This window comes from Mirounga angustirostris, unplaced genomic scaffold (genome assembly GCF_029215605.1).
Source record: "Mirounga angustirostris isolate CCGP_5_RB_7025 unplaced genomic scaffold, mMirAng1.0.hap1 SCAF_10, whole genome shotgun sequence".
Classification (NCBI taxonomy): Eukaryota; Metazoa; Chordata; class Mammalia; order Carnivora; family Phocidae; genus Mirounga; species Mirounga angustirostris.
Genome location: NW_026991718.1, coordinates 136,864,616 through 136,890,405, shown reverse-complemented (window position 1 = coordinate 136,890,405; position 25,790 = coordinate 136,864,616). Strand labels below are relative to the sequence as shown.

The window sequence follows — 25,790 nt, the reverse complement described above, 5'->3', positions numbered from 1 at the left end:
CTCTGTTGTGGTTTTTAAAAGATCTTGCCAGTCATTAAAAGCATATTTTCCTTGACTTCAGTGATTATAGTTATGATAGTTATTTTAAAATACTTGTTTGATGGAGTGCCTGGGTGGCTCAGTTGGTTGGGCATCTGTTTTCGTCTCAGGTCATGATCCTGGAGTCCTGGGATTGGGTCCTGAGCTGGGCTCCCCATTCAGCTGGGAGTCTGCTTCTCCCTCTGGACCCCGTCTCGTGTGCTCTCTCTTGCATAAATAAATAAATAAATAAATAAATAAATAAATAAATAAATAAAATCTTTAAAAAATAAAGACTAAATAAAATTCTTGTTTGTCAATTCCATCACCTGGGTCACACCAGGGATCAATCTCTATTTTCCCTTTTTCGTTTGAGAATGGCTAACATTCTCCTTTTCTTTGTATATTGAGCAATTTTTAGATTGTCTCCTTGACGGGTCGAGTGTTATTTTCTGTGGACTTTGGACCCACATATACGTATCTTTGGAGTCAGTTTTGTTATTTTGTGTTTGTGTTGGTGTCAGGCTAAGACTTGGCCGGGCTCAGGCTGTGAACACTGTCCCATGGACGGCAGCTCTGATCTCATGTTGGACCTTATCTTGGTTCTTTTATTCTTAGTCCAGTTGCTTGGGGTCTGCCCCATGTGTGTGCTCTAGTGTTTCCTGGAGATTTAGGCCCAGTTTATAAATAGAATTTGGGCCTCCCCTTCTCTCACTCCTTTCCTCCTGGGATGCCCCTGTACTTCCCAGAGGTTGTCATTGCCTAATCTGTCTCCCAGCTCCTCAGGCCAGAAGGACTCAGGGGTTTTACCTGCCCGGCGTGGTATGGACGGCGGCCTGCCCTTAGGCTCGAAGCAACGGAACTGGGTGGCTCACTTTTCCAGCATCCGCCTGCCCGTGCTCATTCTGGCAACTCCAGAAAGTGGTGTTCCGTAATTTGTCCAGAGTTCATAGTGCTGTGGGAAGGTTAGTTCGATAGGAGGTTACTCTACCACACTGGAAATGGAAGCCTAGCTTTGAATTTCTGTGAAAAAAACCCTGTTTGGGATCTTGAAACCTGCTTTGTATTAAATCTGTAGATCATGTTGGGAAGAAATGACAGTTTCACAAGAGTGAGCCTTCCAATTCTTGAACTTCGTGTATCCCCCCGTGTACTTATTTTCCCTGAAGTTTTTCGCAATCATGTTTTACAGTTTTCTGTCTGTTGGTCTTATGCTCTGTTTTGTTAGTTTTATATTGAGTTGTTTGGTTGTTTGATGCTTTTGTAAATGGTATAATTTTCAAAGTTTATTATTTTTTTTAACATCCTACCTGGCACTTAATGGTCAGTGCCTAAAATCTTAGCTTTATGGATCTTGTCCAAACAATTAATGCTAATGAAATAAATGTGTCCGATGACAAACCCTATGGTTTGGTGCGTCTCCCAGAGCACCTGCAATGAAACTAAGGTTTTCAAGAAGGTAGGTTTTCATGGATTGAGGCTTGGGCTTTATAAACTGAGCATTTAAGCTGAGTGAGGGGCAAATTATGTTAGGAATTAACCAAAGCAATAAGCAATTCTACCTGAAAAAAAACATCTGATGGGTATGATGCTTAGAAAATGGGAGTTTGGCAGCATCGCACCTCTCTGGGTAAGGGGGACTCAAAGACGCCACAAGGCTCCTCTGACTGATAGTAAGGCTGTTTCTTGCTTGCACTTTCGGGTGGCGAGGGAGACGTCACAGGAAGGCTGACCTCAGAGTTCCCACCTGAACTTTGAAATAAGCTCCGCTCTGAGCTAAACTAGTAAAAGCCATCCATGATAGCTGTAGTTAGCTATTTGTGGGAGTCAGCCAAGAACTGTTGTAAATGAGTCATTCGAGAGTTTGCAGACAGCCCGCATCCAGCAGATCTGGGTCAGTCTCAGAGGAGGCAGGCCTAACTCTGACTCTAACTTAGGAGCGGACATCTAATTGGTGTACCATGGGCTTGGGCAGCCTTGGCAGCCTGAAAAGAGCAGCACCACTGTCTGTCAGTGTTAGGGTCCGAGTCCCAGGTTTCCGTCCCTACCAGGAGAGACCTTGGGCTACTGACAACCTTCCTAGGCTTCAATCCCCTCAACTGCCACAGGGGCTTGGCCCTGCGTGGAGAGCTCAGTGCGTCAATTTGCTTATTACTGGTGGCCACGGAGCAGATTTCACCACCGCACTTTCTTTTACAGGCAGAACAGAGAGGGCAGCCTTGACTGGTGGATTCCACGCCAGACTCATCATGTCTCAGGCAAAGGGGCTGATCAGGCTGATGGCTGCCTTCTGATTTATCTGGAAGGTCCTCTCTCCATAAGTGGACAAACTGGTCATATGTTGTATTGGGTTGAACTGTCCCCCCACAATTCACATCCACCCAAAACCTTAGCATGTGACATTATTTGGAAATGGGGTCTTTGCAAATGTAGTTAAGTATTGTTAAGATGAAACTTTTTTTTTAAGATTTTATTTATTTGATAGAGAGAGCACAGCAGAGGGAGTGGCAGGCAGAGGGAGAGGGAGAAGCAGGCTCCGCATAGAAAAGGGACCCAATGCGGGACTCGATCCCAGGACCCTGGGATCATGACCGAGCCAAAGGCAGCCGCTTAACCAACTGAGCCACCCAGACACCCTCCCACCCCCCCTTTCTTTAAAAAGATGAAACCATTTTGAATTTAGGGTGGGCCCTAAATCCAATGACTAGTGTCCTCAAAAGATGAAAGGTGCAAAGACAGAGAAGCCATGTGACCATGAAAGCACAGATTGTAGGGATGTGGCACAAGCCCAGGATGCCTGGGGCCACCAGAAGTAGAAGAGGCAGGAAGGACGCTGCCCACACCTTGGTTTTAGACTCGTGGCTTCTGGACTTGAGAGAATAAATTCCTGTTGTTTTGTAAGTCGCTGTTTATGATAATGTTGATGGCCCTAAGAAATGAATGTGCCTGCATCTACAGATCAGTTACGTGTTCATGAGTTTGATCCTGAGATGTGGATCCATTCTTGTGGATAGGCACATCCTGCGGGGTCCGAGGTGCTGAGGAGCACTGTTGGCTCAGGTGGAGAAGTCATCTGTCAGACAGGACTCTGGCGGCCTGGCCCGGGCCACCAGCTGCCAGCTAAATGCAGGTCTTTTTTTTTTTTTTTTTTTAATGTTTTATCATGTAGTATTCCAGGTGGACAACAAAAGCATAGGTAATACACTATACATAATACACAATACGAACACTGCATGTCTTTCACACGGCGAGAGCGACAATTAAATTGTGGTCTTGGTTATGTTTATTTTTACATTTAAGAGAGTGCGTCTGATGCGTTCTTTGTTTTATTGAAAAGACAACATACTGTTTAAGAGACTGAAAAGGCCCACATGGCTGCTGGCCTGGGCAGCTGCCTTCCCCTCCACCCGTGGTCTTGTATATTTGTGGCACCGCAGGAGGCAAGGCTGCCGCCTTGGGTTCTGCTATTCTCACAGCAAACGTCTTTCTGTGTTTAAACATGGTTTTTACACTTGCACTCATTTTCATTGTCCCTTTTCCTTTATGCGAGGTGGGAGGTCTCTTTCAAGGTGCAGAGGTCGTAACTCCTTGTGGCAACAAGTAAAACCATACAGCTACTCCAAGAAAATGCCCCAGGTCCTCAGGGTGAGCAAGGGGCACAGGTTGGGAGCCTGTCCCCTCCCTACCTTAGGAGGTGGGGAGGCACCCCATGACTTCCTTGCCCCTGTTTACTCTCAAGGTGGGTGGGGCTTTGGGGAGCACCAGATGCAGCAGAATGGCCTCATCCTCCTCTGCAGCTCCCTTCTTTCCTGGGGGATGGGGTGGGGGCTCAGACTTAACCTCCCACACTTCCTGTTGGACTGGGCAGTGCCCCGCAGCTCACCGGGGGTGATGTCAGCGCCAACGTGGGGAGCAGGCCTGGTGCAGAGAGGAATGAAGAGAGGTGGCATGCACCCAAGGGTGCGGGCTGAACGGAGGCTGGGTTGGGGGGAGACACACTGCGTTGGAGGGGTCCCGGCAGGCCCTCAGGGAACTCAGGACGCCATCGCCGTGTGGACAAGTCGGAACGCCCTCAGATGGCACTGCCATCCTTCCTTTCGGGAAGCTGTCGGTGATGCAGCAGGGGTGACCTGACAGTGGGGATCCCGCTGCCCGGCAGGCACGCCGGCCCTTGCGGGTGCACGGGAACAGAATCTGCGTCCCGCTTCCTCCCCGCACACTGCTTGCTTTTCTGCCCCCACTCCAATCTGAGCGCTCCCACTACAGATGTCGTCACGCTGGGGGCGGACGGCGGGGGGGGGGCTGCAGTCAGCCTGCCAATGCTTTTACGTGGTTTCCTTTAAAATTCCCTAAGTAGTTGTCAACGTCTAAAGATTACAATTGGCACATAACTCCACGTTTCTGCCATTGTTTGAAAGCCAGCCCCCCACCCACGCTGCGCTCCAGGCGCCGGTGCCGCGGGCCCCAGCCCCGCGCGCGTCCCGCTCCCCCGGGGCGCGGAGCTCAGGTCCAGAGCCCCGGCCCGCGTGCGGGACCCGCGTCCCCGGGCGGCGCGGGCCGGCTCCCGCTCCCGGAGGCCAGGAAGCCCCTCCAAACGTCCCGGGTGAAAGGCAAACCGACGAACGCCCGCACGAAGAGCACTGTACCTGAGCCAGTTCTACGGCCGAGGTGCTGCGCCCAGGGCTCTAGGCCGCGCACCTGGTCAGAGGGAGGGGAGGAAACAGGAAGACGAGAGGCCGTCCACGTTGCACCTCTCCGACTCGGAACTAGCGGCGCCACGGGCGCTCATGGATGGGCACTCGCGTGCGGGGGCCGTGCCGCCCGAGGCCGGGCGCCGCTCCGGGGAAGCTCGGGCCGCAGCGCCTCGCCCGGCAGCCGCGCACCGAGGCCGCGAAGCCCGTCCTCGGCCAGGCCCGGCCCGCCCGCAACCGTGGCGCCGACGCCGGGCCGCCAGCCCTTGCCCCCCGCCCGGCCTCGGCCCCGCGATGGCGGCGGCGGCGCGGAGGGGCCTCGGAGCACGGCCTCCCTCCCTCGCCTGCCCGGCGCTCCCGTCAGCTCTGGCCGCAGCCATTTTGGAGCGAGCGCAGACAAAGGGGGAGTCACCGCCGTTGCCTCCGGCGGGCACAGGCCGCCGGCCCCGCCCGCCGCGTCCCGCCGGCCTTCCGCCCGGAACCCGGGCCCGCCCGGCCGCCCGCACGCCCTCGGCCCGCCGGCCCGGGGCCGCCCGCTCCCCCACGGCGCCCAGGCCGCCCGCCCGCGCCCCGGCCTCTGCCGCTCGCAGCCATTGGCCGCGCCTTTTAAGCGCGCGCCGCGGCCAATGGCGAGGCGCCGGGCGGCCGGGCGGGGGGCGCCGCGGCCAATGGCGAGGCGCCGGGCGGCGGGCGGGGGCGGGCGCGCCGCCGCGCCTGCGCACCATACCGCCGCCGCCCTCCCCCCCGCCGGCCGCCCCCCGCCCGCCCGGCCGCCGCCCCCGCCCCGCAGGCGCGCGCCGCCCCCCGCCCGCGCCCGCCCGCCCGCCCGCCCGCCCGCCCGCCCGCGCGGAGCCTCCTCCCCGCCCAGCGCCGGCGAGCGGCGGCGGCGGCGGGCCGAGGAGGAAAGATGGCGGCGGGCTCGGATCTGCTGGACGAGGTCTTCTTCAACAGCGAGGTGGACGAGAAAGTGGTGAGCGACCTGGTGGGCTCGCTCGAGTCGCAGCTGGCGGCCAGCGCGGCCCACCACCACCACCTCGCGCCCCGCGCGCCCGAGGCGCGGGCCGCGGCCGCCGGCGCGCTCGGGAACCATGTCGGAGCCGGAGCGGCCGTGCCGGCCGAGGGCGCGCCCGCAGCGGCGCCGGAGCCGCCCCCCGCAGGTAGAGCGCGGCGCGGCCTGAGCGCGGGCGGGCGCCGGCCGGGCCCGCGTCCTCACCGCGCCGCGCCGTCTGTCCCCGCAGGGCCCGCCGCGAAGCTGAACGCCCTCGAGGCCGGCGCGGGCGCGGGCGCCGGGCCCGGGCCCGGGGCCTGCGCTCCGGCGGCCGCGGCCGCGCCCGCCGCCCAGCCCGCCGCCCGCAACGGCCCGCCCGGCGGCCCCGGCGCCGCGCAAACTTTGAATGGGAGCGCCGCGCTGGGGACCTCGCTCCGCGCCGCCGCCGCACCTGCTGTCAGCCTGCTCCACAACGGGCCCGCGCCCGCGCCGCCGCCCAAGCCCGCCGCCGCCGCCGCCACTGTCATCCAGACGCCGCCCTTCCTCGGCGCCCCCTCCGCGCCCGCGCCCCGCGCCCCCTCGCCGCCCGCGCCGCCCGCGCCCGCCGCGCCCGCCGCGCCCCCCGCCGCCGCCGCCGCCGCCCCGCCGCCGCCGCCGCCGCCGCCTGCCGCCGCCAGCCTGGCCCGGCCGCCCGGGCCCCCGGCCGCAGCCCCGGCGGCCGCGCAGAACGGGGGCGGCGCCGCGCCCGCGCCCGCGCCCGCGCCCGCCCCGGCCCCGGCCCCGGCGCCCGCGCCCGCCCCGGCCCCCGCGCCCGCGCCCGCCCCGCCGCCCGCCGCCAACAGTCAGCCCGGGCCCGCCGCCGCCGCCGCCGCCGCCGCCGCCGCGCCCGCGCAGGGGGCCAAGGCCGACTCGCCCAAGACCGCGGTGCAGCCGGCGCCCGCGCCGCCGCAGGCCCTGGCGGCCGGCTGCCCGGCCGGCGCGGGGGCCGGCATGATCCTCGGGCCAACTATGCAAGGGGCGCTGCCCGCCGCCGCCGCCGCCGGACTGCCGCCGCCGCCGGCCCCCGGCACCCCCACCGGGCTGCCCAAGGGCTCGGCCAGCGCGGGGCCCCAGAGCCTGCCCAGGACGCCCTCGGCCGCCGCCGGCGGGATCCGGGCCACGCTGACGCCCACGGTCCTCGCCCCCCGCCTGCCGCAGCCGCCTCAGAACCCGACCAACATCCAGAACTTCCAGCTGCCCCCAGGTGAGTGGAGTCCAGGACGTTGTGGGGCTGGCGGGGCGCCGAGGTCACGGGTCTTGCGCGGGCCTGCAGCGAAGGAACCGGGGCGCTCCCCCGCCGGGTGCGGGAGAGCTCCCTCCGTGTGAGAGAGTGTGTGTGCGCGCGCGCGGCCGGGGTGCTGTGGCTGCAGGGGTCCCTTTCCTTGGGCAGCGCTTGGCTCAGCTCGCTCTTTGCATTGCAAAGTTTCTGGGCTCCCACAGTGGAGCAGCTCCTTTCCTGGCGGCGTGTGCCCCTGCCCGCTCCTCCCCTCCCCTCCCCTCCCCTCCCCCGCCCCCCTCCCCGCGGTGGAGAGCCTTGGCAGCAGGCCTCCAGGGGAACAGCTTGGTAGCTTGCATAGCCTGGGTCCATGCTTTTCTACACTTGGTGCTCCGCCTCCTGGTTTTTGGGGACCGGTTGTGTTATGGGCCGTGTCCTCACTGAACTCTGCTGCTCCTCTCCTGTCCCGGGCTGTGATGGAGGGCCAGTTACCCCCCCCCCCCATTGGTGAGGTCAGGCAGAGTGGTGACACTCCTTCCTTATGGCTGGGCAAGTCCGCATGGAAAGCTTCCGCTTCCCTGCTAACACCAGGATGGCAGAGATCCCAGGTGAGCCCTGGAGGGATCCTTGGGCACACACCCTTCCTGGGCCACGTCCTTGCCTCTGCGCTGTGCCGTGCACTTCCTGCGGCCACTGTGGCCTGCAGCACAGCGTTCTGGTTACAGGGTGCCCAGCTGCTTTGCTTAGTACCCTCCAAAGAAATCAGTGGATGTCTCGGAGGTACAGGCGACGCCTGGTAACGCGGAGCCATCGCCCCGGCGGTTGGTTAGGGTTCCTCGGGTCTGAGGGCGAAAGGCCCCCCACAGCATCCCAGGTCACGCTGCTTGGTTTTGGGATTCCCAAGCAGAGAGAAACTTCCACAGTCGAGGTGGCCCGTGCTCTCTTCCATCCTGTCCACCTCCCCTGCATGGACTGCTGGTGCTAAGCTTTTGGAGAGCTCCTCCCTTGCTGTGTAGTAACAGGCGCCTTGGTGGCAGGAGTAGTAGAAACAGCACCTCCCGTGGCCCCGCGTGTGCTCGGAAAAGAGCCGGTGGTCACCTTGACGGAATTTCAGCATCTTAAGAAGGAGGGGGTTTCCTTGTCGGATCATGTGAGGGCCCGGACTGGTGGTGATGCTTGCCAGGGGGGGTTTGATCCGGGCAGGGGCGGGGAGAGCTGACAGCCCCAGCCAGCGTTCTGGGGGTGCTAGTGGGGGTTGCCGCCCTCTGAGGGGAGAGGGTGACGTCAAACAAGTTGCCGGAGAGGTGCTGAGATGCCCCTGATGACGCGTTTGGTTTCTTTTTGAGGTTGTGGCGTTTTATTGAAGCTTCTGTTTTGCTCCTTATGTGTATTTTGATCGTTCAGTGGAGAAGATGGCTGATCTGTAGTAACCTTTGAAAAAGGGAATTCATGGTTGTAGTATATTATGTAAAGCGTCAAAATATCGTTTACTTATCTGCAAAAATGCTTTTTGGGTGGTCCCGCACAGTTCAGCACTTGCCTTACTCAGAGCGGAGACCATTCCCGAGCCGTACTTTTGTTATTTAAAACTGGTGTGAGCTCCTCAGTAGTTGGTGAGGCGGGCGCTGGGCCTGGCCTGGTCTGGCTTGCAGGGCCCGAGCGGTTCCTGTAGAGGTGGCGGGTTGGGGTTGGTTGGATCCCCTGGGTCTGAGCCTTTGTGCAGGTGAAGCCCCCTCCTTCTTCCTGTTGGGGGGAGGAAGCCGTGGTCGGAGAGGGGCATATCTGCCATCTTTGTCATGGGTGACCCTGGACTCACTTTTGTCTTCTGTTCTAATGTCACCATTAGAGGTGTTTTTGTGTGACAAGTAGACAACTCCTTGAAAAGAGGCTCTAAACCTGCTGACTCTTTGCAAGAGTTGTCACGAGTGTTTGCGTTAAGTCCCCCGTATTTAAGAGCAGAGAGCAGCCCATGTTGACATTTGGGTGATGGATGTCCTCTAGAACAGAAAAGATTTATATCCATCTCTTCGTTGCTCCCCACCCCCCAACCTCCACTGATTGGGAACTCTGATTAGTTACATCACCTCACTTTTATAACAACAGAAGCAAAAAAAAAAAAAGTAAAAAGTACTACCCCGAGATAAAGTTCTCTCTTTTAAGATAGTGTAATTCTGTGAAGCAAAATGACAAGTTATGAATATTCTAGTTAAAGAATTGATCAGGAAATATTAAACTCTCCTAGTTGATGTTTCTTCTTCGTTGGAATCTTTCGTCGTAAAAATGTATAAGGAGGAGGTAGCAGTGACTTATGAAAATAACTGCTTGGCTAATAGCTCATTCTCGTTACAACTCCGAGCCGCAAACACTTGGGAAGGGGTTCGGGGCGGGCACGGCAGGGTGTTCCAGGCTGCACACGGGTGTCAAGTGAGCTCACAGACTGCTGGCGGTTGGAGTGTGTGTGAGAAAGAGGCTTGCCCCTCCGCACCTCCCCTTCCTGCAGGTCGCGGCTCTAGGTGGAGAGAGGAGGGACGGAGGTCTCATCAGGGCCTGAGGCCAGCCCTGGGCCTTCACGCTCCATTCTCACTGTTCACTGGGAGCCCATGTGGACTTTGGTTTTAGCAAATCCATCTTGATATTCTTTGTCAGGACCGTTTTGTAAAGAAACCTTTATGTTACCGTAATTAATTTGCTCGTTTGAAGGTAGCAGAGTCTAAATTTTATCCACTGTGGTAATGGCAAACATGGAGATTTTTGCTGCAAAGGCGGTTGTCCCAAGAACTCTGGAAAGCACTAGTTTCATACAGCTTCAAAGTCATAACATCGAAGTAAGGTTATGATTGTAGTTGAACAAAGAAAAAAAGTGATATGACACCAAAATTAGCATGTGCGTAAATGGTTTTAAAAGATCTTTTCAGATAGATGCTACGTTACAGATGCTCATTTCTGAAGGTGATCTTTTGGCCTGCCAGATTAGCATCTTCGGCATACATCAGTTTGTCCTGCTTTTGCGGAGAATGCTCTCCTGTCACTCTGAGGTTTGGCCAGAGTGAAGGATCTCATTCTAGGATGAAGCAGCGTTTCCTCACGGTCGATGTCTTGGCCTGGGAACGTGGGCTTGCTCCTTGCCTCAGATGTTAATGTCTCGATGTTACTATCCCTGCTTGTAGGGACCGGCGGCTGGGGCACTGGCTCCCACCCAGGATGGGTGCAGGTGTTTGAGTCCAGGCGAGGCTGCCTATGCCGTTGGGGCTGGGTTGGGCTCCAGGAGGGCTGATCCTGAGCCGGACGGTGGCAGGTGGAGAGCCCAGCGCTGAAGTTACGGGGCCAGTGTGCTGTGGCATGAGGAGTGTGTTTGGAAGTTGAGATTTTGTTACTTGATGGCACTCTGGCCTTTCCTCGGGGCTAGAAGGCAGGGTTGGCATTCCGTGAAGCCCTGTGGCACTGACGGGGATGAATGGGCCATGCCGCCGTCACGTCGCATCGACCATGCAGGTACTACCCCAGGTACATTACGTTTTTCTCTGGTTTTCAAGCATCGTGTTGCTGTAGATGTATTGAAGTCTAAAGACACTTTACTCGCATCAGAACTCTGCCAAACTTGGACATGTTGTCGGTCACTGCGGAGTCTGGTGTGGTGGCTGACTCTGGTTGTGTGAGTGGGAAAGTTGCCGAGGTTGTCCCACGTGGGTCTTGGACACCGGGGACATGTCCTGCAGCTGTGGGGGCAGCAGGCACAGCTGCCTGCAGAGGGAGGGGGCCTGGGCGCAGGGCTGGCTTTAGGCTAAAGGCCTTAGAGTTTTCCTTTTGATACACTTGGGTAACAGTGACATTTGTGGAGCAAAAAGACCCTTTCAGAGCTGTACACGGCTGGCCCTGGACAGCTCTGCTGAGCGTAGGACGGAGGTCGCTTTCCTGAGCGTTTGCCTGTGCACTGTTGGCTTGGGGGGGGGAGGCCATTCTTCCTTACCGTCTGTTTGGGCTTTCCCCGTGACTGTCCCCATCGTCTTAAGGGTGGACAAAGCCATCTTGGTGACTGGGGGTGGGATGGTGTTTCAGGCATATGTGGGTGTCTTTTGGAGCTGGTGGTTCTTATCTTTTGGCAGTAACCAGGAAGGGGGTCCCTTAGACCCTCCTGGGGTATCTGTTCTCTCTTATGGATAACTTACCGTACTGGGGACAACGCGTGCTGTGTGCTTGTGGCAGAATTACTGGAGTTTGAAGAGTCGAGGACTTTCCAAGTCCTTTACATTTGCCATGTGAGGGGTAGATCCGTATGTGTTAGGGCCCCATAAGGAAGTATTTAGGAGAGTGGTATATCTGCTACCTGGGTGGTCGATGAACATGAATGTGAGGGGCTAAAGGGGCTGGCCCCAGGATTGTTCTGTTGCCTCTGGGCCATGGTGGTTGAGTGCCTGGGCTCTCACTTGTGCCGTGGAAGTTGCCCTGAAGCTCCTGCTCAGAGTTGCTGACAAGTGGGCACCGGGTCCCCTTGGGCAGCAGTGTTTGATCAGCACGGGACTGACCCAGTTCAGACCCTGCCCTAGAAATGAAGCAGCTCAGTGGGGCAGAACAGGGACACACACGTGTCTGTTTCCTTGAAATCAAAATAAAGGTAGTTCCTGGTATGCTTCTAAAGCCCGGTTCAGTATATAAATGTGAGCTTTCCTCATCTTAAGTGATATATTTGAAGAAAGCTTCTTTATAAATAGCTAATCATGTGTGAGTTGATCGAGACATAATTAACAACTGTTTTTGAAAATCTTGAAGCAGAGATCTTTAAAAGGACTCCGGAGAAACTTGCCTTAGGTTTGGGGAATTTGCAAAGTTCTCAAAAGCACGTTTCCTCATGTTGACAATAAGAAGGAGTCTCAGGTTTTCTTTTTTTTAAAGATTTTATTTATTTATTTGACAGAAAGAGACAGCGAGAGAGGGAACACAAGCAGGGGGAGTGGGAGAGGGAGAAGCAGGCTTCCTGCGGAGCAGGGAGTCCGACGCGGGGCTCGACCTCAGGACCCTGGGATCCTGACCTGAGCCGAAGGCAGACGCTTAACCGACTGAGCCACCCAGGCGCCCCAGGTTTTTTTGATTGTCCTGGGAAACAGTTACTGTTTAGGGCTCTGTCATCTCTGAGACTTCTGACGCTGGAGGTCAGCAGCCTTTTATTTAATCAGGCCTGTGACAGTAAGCAAAGCAAAGGAGAGAGAGGTAAGTTTTGCAGCGGGAGCCTCTGTCCCGGGTGCTGTGCACTGTGGGCAAGGGACCGTGGTTTCCAGCTGGGCCGAGGTGGCTTTGGTGTGGGGGCGTGGTAAACTAGAAACACGTGGACTTCAGTGCTGTATGGCTGCAGTCAGTGCTTCCTAACACCCTGTGTAGTAGGTCAGGTTGTGTAGAGTTGTGTTTGAAGACTGGGAACTTTGTGTTTCTATGGTAGGGCCAGGGACACTTTCAATGACAATTTGTGATGTGATATGATCTTACATATCCTTAATATCTATGCCAAGGGATTAAAACCTTCAGAACGCAAAGAGATATAAACATTGTCCACAATTTATGCCCCCCTCCAGTTTGAAAAGTGTGTGGATACCCCCTCCTTGTCTGGCTTTCTTCTGTGGCCGCCTGCCTGGTGGCGCCCCCAGCATGTGAGTGGATGGAGGCCTTCCCAGTGTGGAGTAGATGGGGGCTGGAGGCTCAGAGCCCCCCCCCCCCCCCCCCCCGCCCCTCTGCCGGCCTTTGAAGTGGAGTTGGGCTTTCCTTCGTTTACCCTGAGGTTGGAGGCTAATGGGGCCTCTCTGTCTCTTCCCGGTGGCCGTGGGGAGGGGGAGGGGAAGGACGCTCCCGCTTCTTTGACTACTAACCCCGTGAGGAGGGTGTGACCAGGTAGTGTGGGACACCCTCGCTGACATTGGGGAACTCGCATCCCAGAGGGCATATTTTGAAATGTTTTCCAGCTCCAGAGGTTGGGGAAATCCGAAAACAGTTCTTTATGACCATGTTGAATTGAATGTCAGATTTTAGAACTGAGGAGCAAGCAGTAAGAAGGTTCTGTAGCTCTGCAGTGACTTGTTGAGGGTGTGAGAGCGGGACACTAGGAGCCAGGACAGCTAAGCCCTCCTCCTCAGTGCTGTGCGCGGCCTGCCAGGCCTTTGCCCTGTGGTCAGAGTGGCAGGTGTTGGCCTGGACACTCCGCACAGAGCACAGGAAGGCCTTGTGGGGTCAACCGATGGGACCCAGAGCTTCGGGGAAGGAGGGAGGGGCGGGGGCGTGGGGCGACCATACCGTGTGGACGGTCTTGTGTTGCCATCAGGGCTGAAAGGGGAGGGAAGGCAGCTTTTCCACTCTTTTTTTTTTTTTTTTTTAAAGATTTTATTTATTTATCTGAGACAGAGAGAATGAGAGAGACAGAGAGCACATGAGAGGGGGGAGGGTCAGAGGGAGAAGCAGACTCCCCGCCGAGCAGGGAGCCCGATGCGGGACTCGATCGAGGGACTCCAGGATCATGACCTGAGCCGAAGGCAGTTGCTCAACCAACTGAGCCACCCAGGCGGCCAGCTTTTTCACTCTTAACCTTTGTGCTGAAGTGCGTGGGGCCAGTGCGCGAGGAGAGCTTTCCGAGGAATTGTCACGCCTTTCACACGGGAGCTCTGTCTGGGTGGTTTTTGAAATAATCCGTATCCGGATTTACGCAGACAGATGCCGCGGGTTAGTGAACACAGCAGGTAACGGGCCGGGCCTGCTTGGTGTAGATTTGATCTTGTAGGAGCGCCAACCAGTGGCAGCATCGCCCGCGCCCCCACGTCAGGGGAGAGAAGAGTAACGCGCTCTCGATTGATGTTTTAGTGGAACTACCAAGTGTGATGAAATTATTAGTCAGTTGAAAGTGACTTCTTTTCCCACCCTTTTTCTTCTGATTTAAAATTAGTTTTATTCATTATGGGAAGTTTGGGAAGAAAAGAAAACCATGAAGAAGGAAATAAAGTCACTCAGAATCTCTCGTTGCGCAGCTGGGTGCAGTCCGGCGCACATCCTTTCAGCCTGTGCTTGGTGCAGAGGGACTTCCGACTTGTACGAACTCGGATCGTCGTGGTCCTTCCTGTGTTGCTTGTGCCCTGCCCCTGGTGGTCTTTGAAGCGCCCCTCTTCGTCCTGCTCCCCACCATCTCAGGCCGAGGCTTCCCCGCAGGCCCCTGTGCTGGGCTGCTGGGACTTGTGTCCCCTCGTCTGTTGTAAATGACCCTCAGATGAGTGTCTTTGTGCGCAGCTCTGCGTGTGTCTGGTGGGTTGAGCATTTCAAGTCTTTGATACAAATTGCCTTCTTGAGGGCTCAGCCATTTACGCTTTTAAAACCATGGGTTTTAGAACTATGGCCAAAATAGGACTTTTTAGAAATCGATACTATTCTGAATGTTTCCTTGGAAGATTGTATCTGGTTTTAAGGTGTATTTCTTCGACTGAGTGAGGTTAAACCTTTCCCCACGGATGTTGATCGAGACCGTGGCCCGTTTGTTCTAGGATGTGCACTGAGCCAGTGAGCAAGGTGGATGTGGGTGCTGCGCTCCAGCCCGGGGTGGGGGGCGAGCCTGACAGAGTCTCTGCTCTTGGGGTGCTTGAGTTGGGGTGGGGGCAGGCAGTCAGCAAAGTGTGAGCACGTTTTGTCTTCATGGTGGCTGTGATGAAGGAAGGAACAGCACATGGAGGCCGAGTGAGCACGGGTACTGCTGGCTGGCCTGCGATGCCTTCCCAAGCGGTCGCACTGCAGCCAGACACCTGGACCATGAGAGGGGGCTTGTGTGCACAGCCAGGACCCAGGTTCCAGGCAGAGGAGACAGCAGGTGTGCAGGCCTGAGCGGGAGGGGCCCTGGGACATGAGTGGGGCCCCGTCACAGAGCCGTTGTACCCCGCTGTGCCATGGTTGACTTTCAGGTGTGGTGGGAAGCCGCTGGGGGCTTTTAGGCAGGGCACCAGTAGAATCTGAACTGTGCTTTGAGATCACTTTTGTGTCTGTGGCCCGTGGAGTGCAGGGGCGGGTGGTCAGGGGCAGGGCGGGCAGCAGGGTGTGGAGGTGGGGAGCGGAGCGATCTCAGGCATCCCAGGGTGACAGAGACCGGGTACTGCAGTGAGGGAAGAGCCGGCTGGGGGACCACATGCCTGTCTGGAATGTGAAGTTTGTGATGCCGCTCTGAGCAAGTGTCAGAGGTAGCTGAGTATGGAGGGGGCGGGGGGAATGGCCTCAAGAGGTCCGAATTTTGGAGTCAGATGGCACATGATGGAGGTTTTGGCCACGAGAGTGAGGCCCCCAGGGGAGTCTCTGCCTAGCAGAGTCGCTCAGGGCGACTCCTTCAGAGGAGGGGGGAGGGGAGGAGGGGCGACGGCCGAGAGCAGGCCGCCCCCTGCCGGAGGTGGACATGGGAAAGAGGCTCAGGAAGAAGGGGCCACCCCGAGCACTGCCAGCCCTCCGGGGAAGCGGACACAGGGCAGTTGTGGTTTCAGGAGCTCTTTATAAAAAGGAGGAACGTGTGTTGTTAAGGCAGCAAATACCTCCTGGCTTCTCGGCCTTCTTATGTGTGGAGCTGACTTGGGATGCGACGAGGTGCTTGAGTTGACAGCTCGAGTTGACACTCGCCGTGGCGTGTGCTGCCCTGGGCTCCCTGTTGTGTGTCGGAGGGTCCTAGAGCCAGGTGGTCCTGATGAAGACACCGAGACCCCTGGAGGTGAGCGGCTTTTCGCCAAGAGGGGCCGGAGCTCCGGGGCGCCTTCGCTCCTTCCCGCTTCACCTCCTGCACTTCTGCCTCCTCGAGGCTGCGCGCACATGGGGACCGGGCTGCGTCATGAGCAAGTCCACGGAGGGGTGTTCTGAGCACACGGCAAGAGGCTGGCTCACCCCCGGAGCTTCCTCCCACACGCCATCTGTTATGGAGACCCCGCGGGTAGGAGCACGGGGAGGTGTCCAGCGGCTGCTGGACTCCTTGGACCAGCAGGGACTTGGCTTCGTGCTGCCGAGCGGCTCTCCCGGGCTCTCCTTTGCACGGGCACTAGGGTTGGGGCAGTCCTGATGGCTGGAAGGGGTGAGTGGTCAGGATCGTCCCCTGGTCTTCAGGGGCGAGTCCCTTTCTCCACCTGCAGAGCTGCTGGGTCCTTCAGTCTGTGCCTGGGCAGCTCTCTGGGTAGACAACTGTCAGTCCTACTCGTGACCTCGAAGGCCAGGGTGATGCTTTGTGAGTTCAATTAGTCAGTCAGTGAGCAGACATTAATTGAGCACCAAGTTCGGGTCAGACTTGGGCTGGAGTAGGGCAGTCCCTGTCCTCAGGAATTACTTTCTGATGGGGCTGTTGATGAGCCACAGATCGGTTTGCAAGGGGAGGAGATGGGGATAAATGTAGCATCTTTTCTGAAATGGAGTATCATTAGGTCCCCCCCCCCCAACTTTCCTGCTGTAATTACTCAAAATAGGCATTCTGTCTGTTAGAGCCTGTTTTTGACACTCTGGGGTTTTCTCTGCTGCTTTGGACTGATTAGATAGCCAGTCAGAGTTGGTGCCACTTTGTTATGTATTTAACAGTTGAGAAACTTTGTTCAGAATGTCCTCCAAAGCCCTAGAGTGATGTGATAAAGACAGCGTCCAGATGGGCTGCAGGAGCCCAGAACCGGAGCTCATGTGGGGGGGCCCTGCGAGTCCAGGGAAGGGTCCTGACCGCTCTGGGCCTGCTTCTCAGGGCACCAACCCTGGCTTTCATTTCATGTGGGAGGTTTGGACACCACTCGCTGGGCACTCTCTGGGGTCTTGATCCTGGAACGGAGGGTAGAGGCTGCCCCCTCCAGCGTTGGGGGCTTCCCAGTCCAGACACACCTCCGTGTGTGTCTCTGACCGCGCTCGGGGATGCGGTTGGCTTGGTGACCGTGGGGGCTGCTTGCAGTGTCCTGGAACGGGTGGGGCTGCCCACCTCAAGAAGGTTGTTGTGCCCCCAAGTGGGAAGGCCGCCGGCCTGGCCTTCATGAGGCCGTCAGTGTCAGTCCCTCGGAGACATGGACACGAGCGGCGGCACTGGGTGTGCCGGTGTGCTGTGGGGTGCAGAAGCGCGCTCTGTGCTTGGCGTTGGGGTGCTGGCTGGCAGGGCTGCGCTGTGCACGGAGAGTAGGTTGGGGACGGGGTGTGCTGCGAGTCTGTGTCGTGGCTGTGAAAAGGTGCTCGCTGTTCGGGCCCGTGTGTGGTGGGCACGTGTGTGTCCGGGCGTGGGAGGCCGCCGGAGGGGGCCCTCTGACTCCCTGGAGATGGCTGCTTCTGCGGCGGTGGGACAGGCCTGGGGATGGGACCTTTACTTTTCTCGGTAATATTTTATTTTTCCTAAAGAGACCTGGAGCTGTTAGGATAATTTTTAACAACCATTTGTTCTGGGGGGTAGGCCCCTGGAGGTTTCCTCTTGTGATTGTATTTTATTTAGAACTTTTCGAGCAGCTCCGGGATGTCATCATTAGTAGATGCCTGGTGTGGTATCATGGGCAGGTGCCCCGTGGGGCTCCAGGTGTGGGAGGGGGTGGTCTCGGTCCCTTGGGTGCCCCCCTGTCCCCACAGTGTCGCAGGACCCGTTAGCTGAGTCCCCGCTGCTTGGGCTGCTCCATGTAAGGACGTCCATCCGTCGGGCTGACGGTGGCCTGACTGGGGGGTGCTCCCAGCCTCGCCACCTTCTGCCGCACACCCCCGCTTGCATCCCAGTGGGCAGCACAGCAGGTCCCAGCTGCACTTTACAACGGCTCTTCCCGTTGCTAGGACATTATTTTCTGGGTACTTCTGCTCATCGTTCAGGCCCAGGCTCCAGCATTGCTTCCGGACACTGGCCTTTGTGGCCCCCACAGCAGAGCAAGGCGCTTCCTCAGGACTGGTGTATGTCCCTCTGAGGCCTGTCTCCGGAGGTCCTGGCGGTGGGGCAGGTGGTTCTGAGCCCATCCAGGTGGGGCTTTCTGCGGGTTTACCTGTCAGTGTCCACCGCCGTCTTGCCAGTGAAGCGGGAGCACCTGAGGGCAGAGAGCACGGCTTATGCCACATTCCTTTGTGAGCCTCAGCATCAGCCTGGCGCTCGCGTGGCGGGGATGCCTGTGGCGTGAGTCAGGGAGTCTTCTGGAGGCATTTGTGGTCTGGCCACTTGGTAGACAAAAGGCCATTAATTGAGATGGAAGACTACTGGGAAGCAGGATACGTTTTGGGATCTTAGATGCATAAAACTGAGTCAGTCAGTCTTTGGTCCCTGCATGGACTGTTTTATGTGGTCATTTAAGTAGTTTAATAAGCACCTGCAAACACCACCCACCGAAGAGCTGGGACCCTGCCAGCATCCCACGTGACCATCCAACTCCCACCTCCCCCAGCCTGTGGCTGCCATTGTCCTGACCCCATGGTCACCATGCCTTCACTTCTCTTTTCCTATCTGCTCATGGCCTCTTCCTAAGCATCACTAAATGTGTGTTTTATCTGAGCTTTAAGTTTGTAGAAAGGGTGCCGTGCTGTGGGTCATCTTTTCGGACCTTTCCTTTAAGCGATTCTTTCATCCTGTGCCGTGTGGTATTTTGTTGCATGGAGACACCACAGCTTACTCATCCCCTCTTGTGTTGTTTGTGAGCAGGGCCCTCCTACTGTGCCCGGGGCTCCTGCTGGGAGGAGTGGTCAGCTGAGGAGATTCGGGCAGGGTGTCGTCCACAGGGCCACACACAGGAGGGATTCTGAGAACAGGCTGTGTCTGTTTAAGAAGACTCAAGTTCTTGGTTCTAGATGTGAAGCGTGGGTTGTCCACCAAATATCCAAGTAGGGGTTGGGAAGAATTGAGATGTGAGTCTGAAATTCAGAAGTGGGTTCAGGGCTGGGGATATGGGGGGTGGTCCCTGAAAGACTGATGATATTTTAGGAGCACCCAGCTGGCTCAGTTGTAAGAGCATGGGACTCTGGATCTCCGGGCAGTGAGTTCAAGCCCCACCTTGGGTGTAGAGCTTACTTTAGAAAGGTTGGGGGGGTGGCGCCTGGGTGGTGTAGTCCGTTAAGTCTCTGACTGACTCTTGGTTTTGGCTCAGGTCATGATCTCAGGGTTGTGAGATTGAGCCCTGTGTCTGGCTCCGTGCTCTCTGCAGTCTGCTTAACATTCTCTCTCTCCCTCTACCCTCCCTCCTCACCCACGTGCACATGCACTGCACTCTCTTGAACTCTCTCTCTCTTTCAAAAATAAATCTTTAAGAAGAAAAGAAAAAAGACTGATGTTATTTTGAAGCATGAGGGTGGCGTGCTCACCAGGTTTGGAGGAGGGGCAGTACAGCCAGGGAGAAAAGACAGGCCCGAGACCTGTTCTGGGACATTCTGACACCTAGGACTGGAACAGACGAGGAGCTAGCAAAGGATGCTGAGGAGGAGAGCAGGTGAGGCAAGGGGGGCCCGCAGGTGAGCCCCCAGGGGAGCTCCCAGGGGAATCCAGAGGGAAGCCCATGGGGGGCCCCCAGGGTTGCCAGGTCATGGGGTCAGGAGTGTGTCACGGAGGTGTCTTCACCTGTTACGTGTTGGTGGCCAGTTAAGGAGGTGAGGACGGAGCTGCTTTTGGGTGTGGCCCCCAGAAGTGGAGGCTGGAACAGGCCAGGCCTCCGTGGAAGGTGGGGAAGTGATCTTGGGGTGTTCAGACAGCGTTTGGGGATGCTTGTTTCGGGGGGGGCGGTATAGAGCCATGTGAATGGAGCGTACGGACAGTTTCTTTTGTTGTTTCTGGACTTGTTTCCTGAAGACTGGAGATTTTGGACCAATGCTGTCCGGGAGGAATGTGGTGCGGGCCACATACAGATTTTGAAGTTTCTAGTACCATGTTCAAAAGGACAAGAAGTGTGAAAGTACAACAAGATGAAGTCAACGTTAACGTAGCTTATTTAACGCTGTGTGTCTAGGTGTTGCCAGGTCGACGTGCTGCCCCCTGCACGTCGTCCATGCATGTCGTCCAGAGCCGCTAGCATCCCGTGTCCCGTGGCTGCAGCTGCAGAAGCTCGCTCGGGTGCTTGGAGGCTGCCCGTGGCTTGTGGCTCCTCCATATGTACTTAGAGATGAGCCAGCAATTGCCACAGAGGGTGAGAGAGGGTGAGAGTGGGGGGCCAGGGCCAAGGGGTCCCCAGGGCCGCAGGACAGGGCAGCCACTAGGCTGCAGAGAGGGAGGCTGGTCCCAGCCGCTGTGGGATGCAAGGTGTCTGGTCAGGCCTCAGGGAGGGTGGCCGAGAGGGCGGGAGGGGTGGAGGGACCCTGAGTCAGGGAGGGCCGTGTCACCAGGTTCTTGCAGCCAGCCTCTTGGGTGAGGGAGGGGAAGGGGCTGAAGTGGCTGAGCCCTGCCTCCCTTGGGGGGTGAGAGAAAGAGCTTGCCCTGGTGGGGGCCGCTGGGGACAGCAAGTGCAGGTGGGAGCTGCTGGCTGGCAGAGAGGGGACATGAGAGGCGGTGGCATTCCTGCCTCCTTTCTTGGGAAGGGCCGGGGGGCCGGCGGCTGTCCCCGGGCTTTGTGCGGGGCGGTGTCACTCTGTCGTCACGAGAAGTCCGTGTCCCAGGGCCACACCAGAAGCGGAGTTCTCTTGGAAGAGGCGCACCCTGGTAGGAGAGCAGGCCGCCATGCAGAGGTGGTTTGCAGGGTGCAGTCGGCCTGCAGGGCTGGAGGAGGGTCAGGTGTAGATTGCTGTCTGGGATGAAGGTCACTGACTGACTGCTCAGCAGGGGTGGACGCTGGGATAGTGGAAGCCCGCGCAACGCTGTAAGCGGCTCGTTCTGGCAGCGTGGCCTAGGGAGCCCGGGGAGCAGCGCTCAGAGCCCGTGGGCTTGTGTCCTGGGTGCTGATGTCTGCCTGAGAGCTCTCCGGTCACTCCTGGAGGACCGTGTGTGGTGAGCTCGTGGCCCCCTGCCCCAGAGCCTGAGACACCTGTGGCCCAGCCTGGTCTGGCCAGAAAGGAGGCACCACAGAGCTTGGCCTTGTGAGCCTGGCGTTGCCGGCTTAGGTCCGTGTTGGAGGTCCTTCCTGCACCTGTGTCCCAGGCCTACAGCTGGAGGGCAGCGGGTGCTGTGACCAGGGGGCATTTTCTCCCTTCTCAATAATTTCCTGCCTGTTCTCTCTTTCTGAATTTCCTTTTATTTTGTCAAGAGCATTTTCTTGTGTCTGGGTAGCTTATTTGCATGTGTCCTCCCCTGTGTTGGGTGGCCCCCGTTTCCTGCTCTTCCTGGGTTGCTTCATGAGGCAGGGTCCCCACCAATGCCAAGCACCCAGAACGGGACTGCTCACATAGCAGGTGCGCCGGTCTCTGTCTTGTTGAAGCCTTTTATGGAGTGTCTTCTGGTCCCGGCTGGTATGAGCATGGTACAAAGAAAGGATGGAGAGCCATCGTGGCACCCTGGCACCCCTCATCTAGTGGTGGTCAGGTGGGACTAGACAGGGGACTTCTTGATGCCAGAATGTCCTTTGTTTTTTAGGAAAGGATCTTGTGGCTGTTAGTTCTGCTGTCTAGAGCTTGGCTATCCTGCCCTGAGCCCTTGGGGGTGTTGGAAAGACCCCTCCTGCTCTTCTGTCTGGAGTCTGCTTTCCTCTTTCTGCCTCTGCCGGAATCTTGTCCTTCTGTCTGCTCCTTCTGTTGGGCGTGTGGCGCTGCGTCCCTTCCTTTACTCTTGGCTTCCGGGGCTCTTGGTGGGGGAAGAGGTGTGGCAGACAGGCGATAATTCTATGGGTCAGCCAGCTGCCTACAGGCTACTTCTTACGGCGGTTTGGGGTACCGCCCTGGAGTCTCCAGGTACCAACAAGAGCAGATATCATGTTTTTGTTTTTGTTTTGTAAATAACTTAATTTTTTTAAGAGCAGTTTAAAGTTCACAGCAAACTTAAGAGGAAAGTACAGAGATTTCCCCATACGTGCCCTGCCCCCCACATGCACAGCCTCCCCCCTGTCAACATCTCCCAACAGAGGGTACATGTGTTACGATCCGTGAACTAGCACTTGCCATCTCATCATCACTCAGGGTCCTTATGTTAGGTTCATCTCTGTGTGTACATTCTGTGGGTTTGGGCAAATGCATAAAGACACGTATCCACCGTTACAAGTATCAGACTTTGTGCTCCTACTGGGTACTTACCCCAAAGATACAAATGTAGTGATCCAAAGGGCCACCTACACCCCAATATTCATAGCAGCAGTGTCCACAATAACCAAACTATGGAAAGAGCCCATATGTCCATCAACAGATGAATGGATAAAGAAGATGTGGTATATATATACAATGGAATATTATGCAGCCATCAAAAAATTGAAATCTTGCCATTTGTAACAACGTGGATGGAACTAGAGGGTATTATGCTAAGTGAAATAAGTCAATCAGAGAAAGACAAGTATCATATGATCTCACTGATATGTGGAATTTGAGAAACAAGACAGAGGATCATAGAGGAAGAGAGGGAAAAATGAAACGACAAAACCAGAGAGGGAGACAAACCTTAATCTCAGGAAACAAACAGAGGGTTGCTGGAGTGGAGGGAGGTGGGAGGGATGGGGCGGCTGGGTGATGGACACTGGGGAGGGTATGCGTATGGTGAGCGCTGTGAATTGTGTTAAGACTGACGAATCACAGACCTGTACCCCTGAAACAAATAATACATTATATGTTAAAAAAAAAAAATCTTTTGTGTTCTACCTGTTCACCCCTCCCTACCACCCGACCCCTGGCGACCACTGATCTTTTTATTGTCCGTAGTTGTGCCTTTTCCAGAATGTCATCCAGTTGATACCACACAGTGTGTGGCCTTTCAGATGGGCTTCTTTCACCTAGTGACATCCCTTTATGGTTCTGCCCTGTCTTTTCATTGTTTGAGAGCTCATTTCTTTTTATCACTGATTAATACTCCATTTTCTGGATGTACCACAGTGTACTTATCTATCATTTACTGAAGGGCATCTTGGTTGCTCCCAAGTTTTGGCAATTATGAATAAAGCTGCTGTAAACATCCGTGTGCAACTTTTTATGTGGATATCAGTTTTCAACTCCTTTGGGTAAATACCAAGAAACACAATTGCTGGATCGTACGGTGAGAGTATGTTTAGTTTTGCAAACATTGCCTTCCAAACTGCCTTCCGAAGAGGCTGCGCCATGTTGCCTTCCCGCCGGCAACGCACGAGAACCCTGCTGCCCCACGTCCTGGCCCGTGTTTGGTGTCGTCGGCGTTGTAGGTTTGGGTCCTTCTGATGGGCATGCAGACGTCTCGCTGCCATTGTCATGGGCATTTCATTTCGCTGATGACACGGGACGAGGAGCGTGTGTTCAGATGCTTGTCTGCGTGTCTTCTGTGGCGAGGGGCCCGTTTGGGTCTTGGGCCCATGTTTTAATTGGGTTGTTTGTGTTTTTGTTGCTATGTCTTGAGAGTTCTTTCTGTATTTTAGTTGACGGTCCTTTATCGGATGTTTCTTTGGCAAATGTTTTCTCCCAGTCTGTGGCTTGTCTTCTCACTCTCGTGGTGTTGTCTTTTGGAGAGCAGACGTTAATTCTCACGCGCTCCAGCTTGTCAGCTTTCTCTTTCACGGATCCTGACTTGGTGTTGTGGTCATTGCCATCCCCAAGGTCACTCAGATTTCCTCCTGGGTTATCACCTAGGAATTGATAGTTTGCACTTTACATTTAAGTCTGTGACCCACTTTGAATTTTCGTGAAGGGTGTGAGACTGCGTCTAGATTTGTTTTTCTGCAGGTGGACGCCCGGTGGGCTCGGCACTGATTATGGAAGAGCCGGTCTCTGCTCTATTGTGTTGCCTTCTCTCCTTTGTCAAACATCAGTTGACTGTATTCCTGGGGCCTGTTTTGGAGCTCTGCTCTGCCCCACTGGTCTGTCTGTCTCTTCTTCTGTGGGACACATAGGCGTGATTGCTCTGGCTTTGCAGGAAGTCTCGACGTCGGGTAGTCACCCTCCAGCTCTGTTCTTCTGTGCTGCTTTGGCCGCCCTGGGTCTTTTGTCTTCTCTCCATGCAAACTTTATTATTTATTTATTTTCAAGAAGATTTTATTTATTTGAGAAAGAGAGAAAGAATGAGCACGAGTGGGGGGAGGGGCAGAGGGAGAAACAGACTCTCTACTGAGCAGGGAAGCCTGACACGGGGCTCGATCTCAGGACCGCAGGATAATGACCTGAGCTGATGGCAGATGCTTAACCGACTGAGCCACCCAGGCGCCCCCCCCTTGCGAACTTTAGAATCTCTTTGTCAATATCCATAAAATAATTTGCTGGGAGTTTGACTGGGACTGCAGTAAATCCATAGATCAAGTGGGGAGGACCTGCCATCCTGACAATATCGAGTCCTCCTATCCATGAACATGGGATGTCTCTCCATTTATTTAGTTTTTCTGTGATTTAATTCATCAGAGTTTTTACTTGGCTTTACATAGATCTTGTATGTCTTTTGTTAGGTGTATACCTAAGTATTTCATGTTTTTTGGGTGCTAGGGTAAGTGACTGTGTTTTAATTTCAAATTCTCTGTTCATTGTTAGTACGAGAACGTGATTGGCTTTTGTAAACTAACTTTGTATCCTGCAACTTCGTTATCACCATTGTTTAGTTGCAGGAGTTTCTTTTGTCATTATTTTGGGGGGGTTTCTACCTAGATGATCCTGTGATCTGTGAACAAAGATAGTGTTTTGCTTTTTCCTTTCTGATCGGTACACCTTTTATTTCTTCTTCTGTGTTGCACTGGCTAGGACTCCCAGTACTGTGTGGAGGAGTGGCAGCGAGAAGAGACCTCCTTGCCGTGTTCCTCATCTTAGTAGGAGAGCTTTGAGTTTCTCACCAATAAGTAGGATGTTAGCTGTAAGATTTTTTGTGGATCATCTTTGTCAGGTTGAGGGAGTTCCTCTTTTTTTCCTGGTTTACTGAGAGTTTTTATCATGAACGGGGTTATTTTGGGAAGCGCAGTCAGTGAGCAGCCTCCTTGGGAGGTCAAAGGAGGGAGCCAGGCAGGGAAAGCCTTAGGAAACTTAGGCCATATCCAGGTCTCAGGAAATCTGCCTTTGTTTAGTCAGGTGGGAAGGGGGACAGTAAGAGACATTACCTGTGTGAGGGCAGGTGAAGGACCAGGGGACAGGTCGTAGCAGGAGGTAGAGGATAAGATGGACCCAGAAGAGTGCCCTTGAGTTCTCTGCCCACTGGGGGGTGGGACAGCGAAGCCAGGCACTGTGCCTGTCTCCTGCACTCCCCACTGCCCTTTTGCAGACAGCCAGCTGAAGCGCAGGTCGGTGAGGCACTTTGCTTAGGGCCTCCCTGCTCCCTGGAGACCCTGGGCCCGCTTGCCCCTCCTTGGCCTGGAAACCAGTCATGATGGTGGCCCAGTGGGGGCATGTGTTAGCACTGCTGTGTCTGGAGACAGGGTCTTTTGGATGGCACAGGTGAAGCGGGGGGGGGGGGGGGGTGGTCAGAATTGCTGTCGCTGGAGCCAGCAGGATGAGCCTGTGCAGGGGAGTGGGTGGGGCTTCTGCCAGGGCCAGAGGGCTGGCTGCCGGGGCGGGGGAGGGCTGGAGGGGGACGAACCTGGGAGGAGGGGAAGTCCACTTTGAACTACAGGTGATTCTGCATGTTGCTGTCCTCCTGAGCGAAGTTCAGTCGGGCTCGAGTGATGACAGCCACCGTGGGACTCCCGTGAGAGCCAGGTTCCACTGCTGGCTAGCAGTGCAAGTCCCCTCAAGCCTTGAGTGTCAGCTCTCGGAGCCATGGCCTGGGTAGTTAGCAGTGCCCCAGGAGAGCTTAGTGTAGCCTTAGACTGCCACTCTTGTCCATCTCTGAGCATGAGTTCATTGTTTTTAGAAAAGCGTTTTTGGTACAGCAGAC

At 55.9% G+C, this 25,790-nt stretch overlaps 1 protein-coding gene across 1 annotated transcript in view; it reads left to right on the top strand.

Annotated features, from left to right (window-relative positions):
* The first annotated feature begins 5,560 nt into the window (after positions 1-5,560).
* Positions 5,561-25,790, top strand: part of TAF4 (TATA-box binding protein associated factor 4) — a 68,043-nt gene continuing 47,813 nt past the window's right edge. Inside the window, exon 1 of the mRNA XM_045886051.2 lies at positions 5,561-6,940. Coding sequence (XP_045742007.1) covers positions 5,617-6,940 — 1,324 coding nt within the window. The 5' untranslated portion in view covers positions 5,561-5,616. The remainder of the gene's footprint in view (positions 6,941-25,790) is intronic.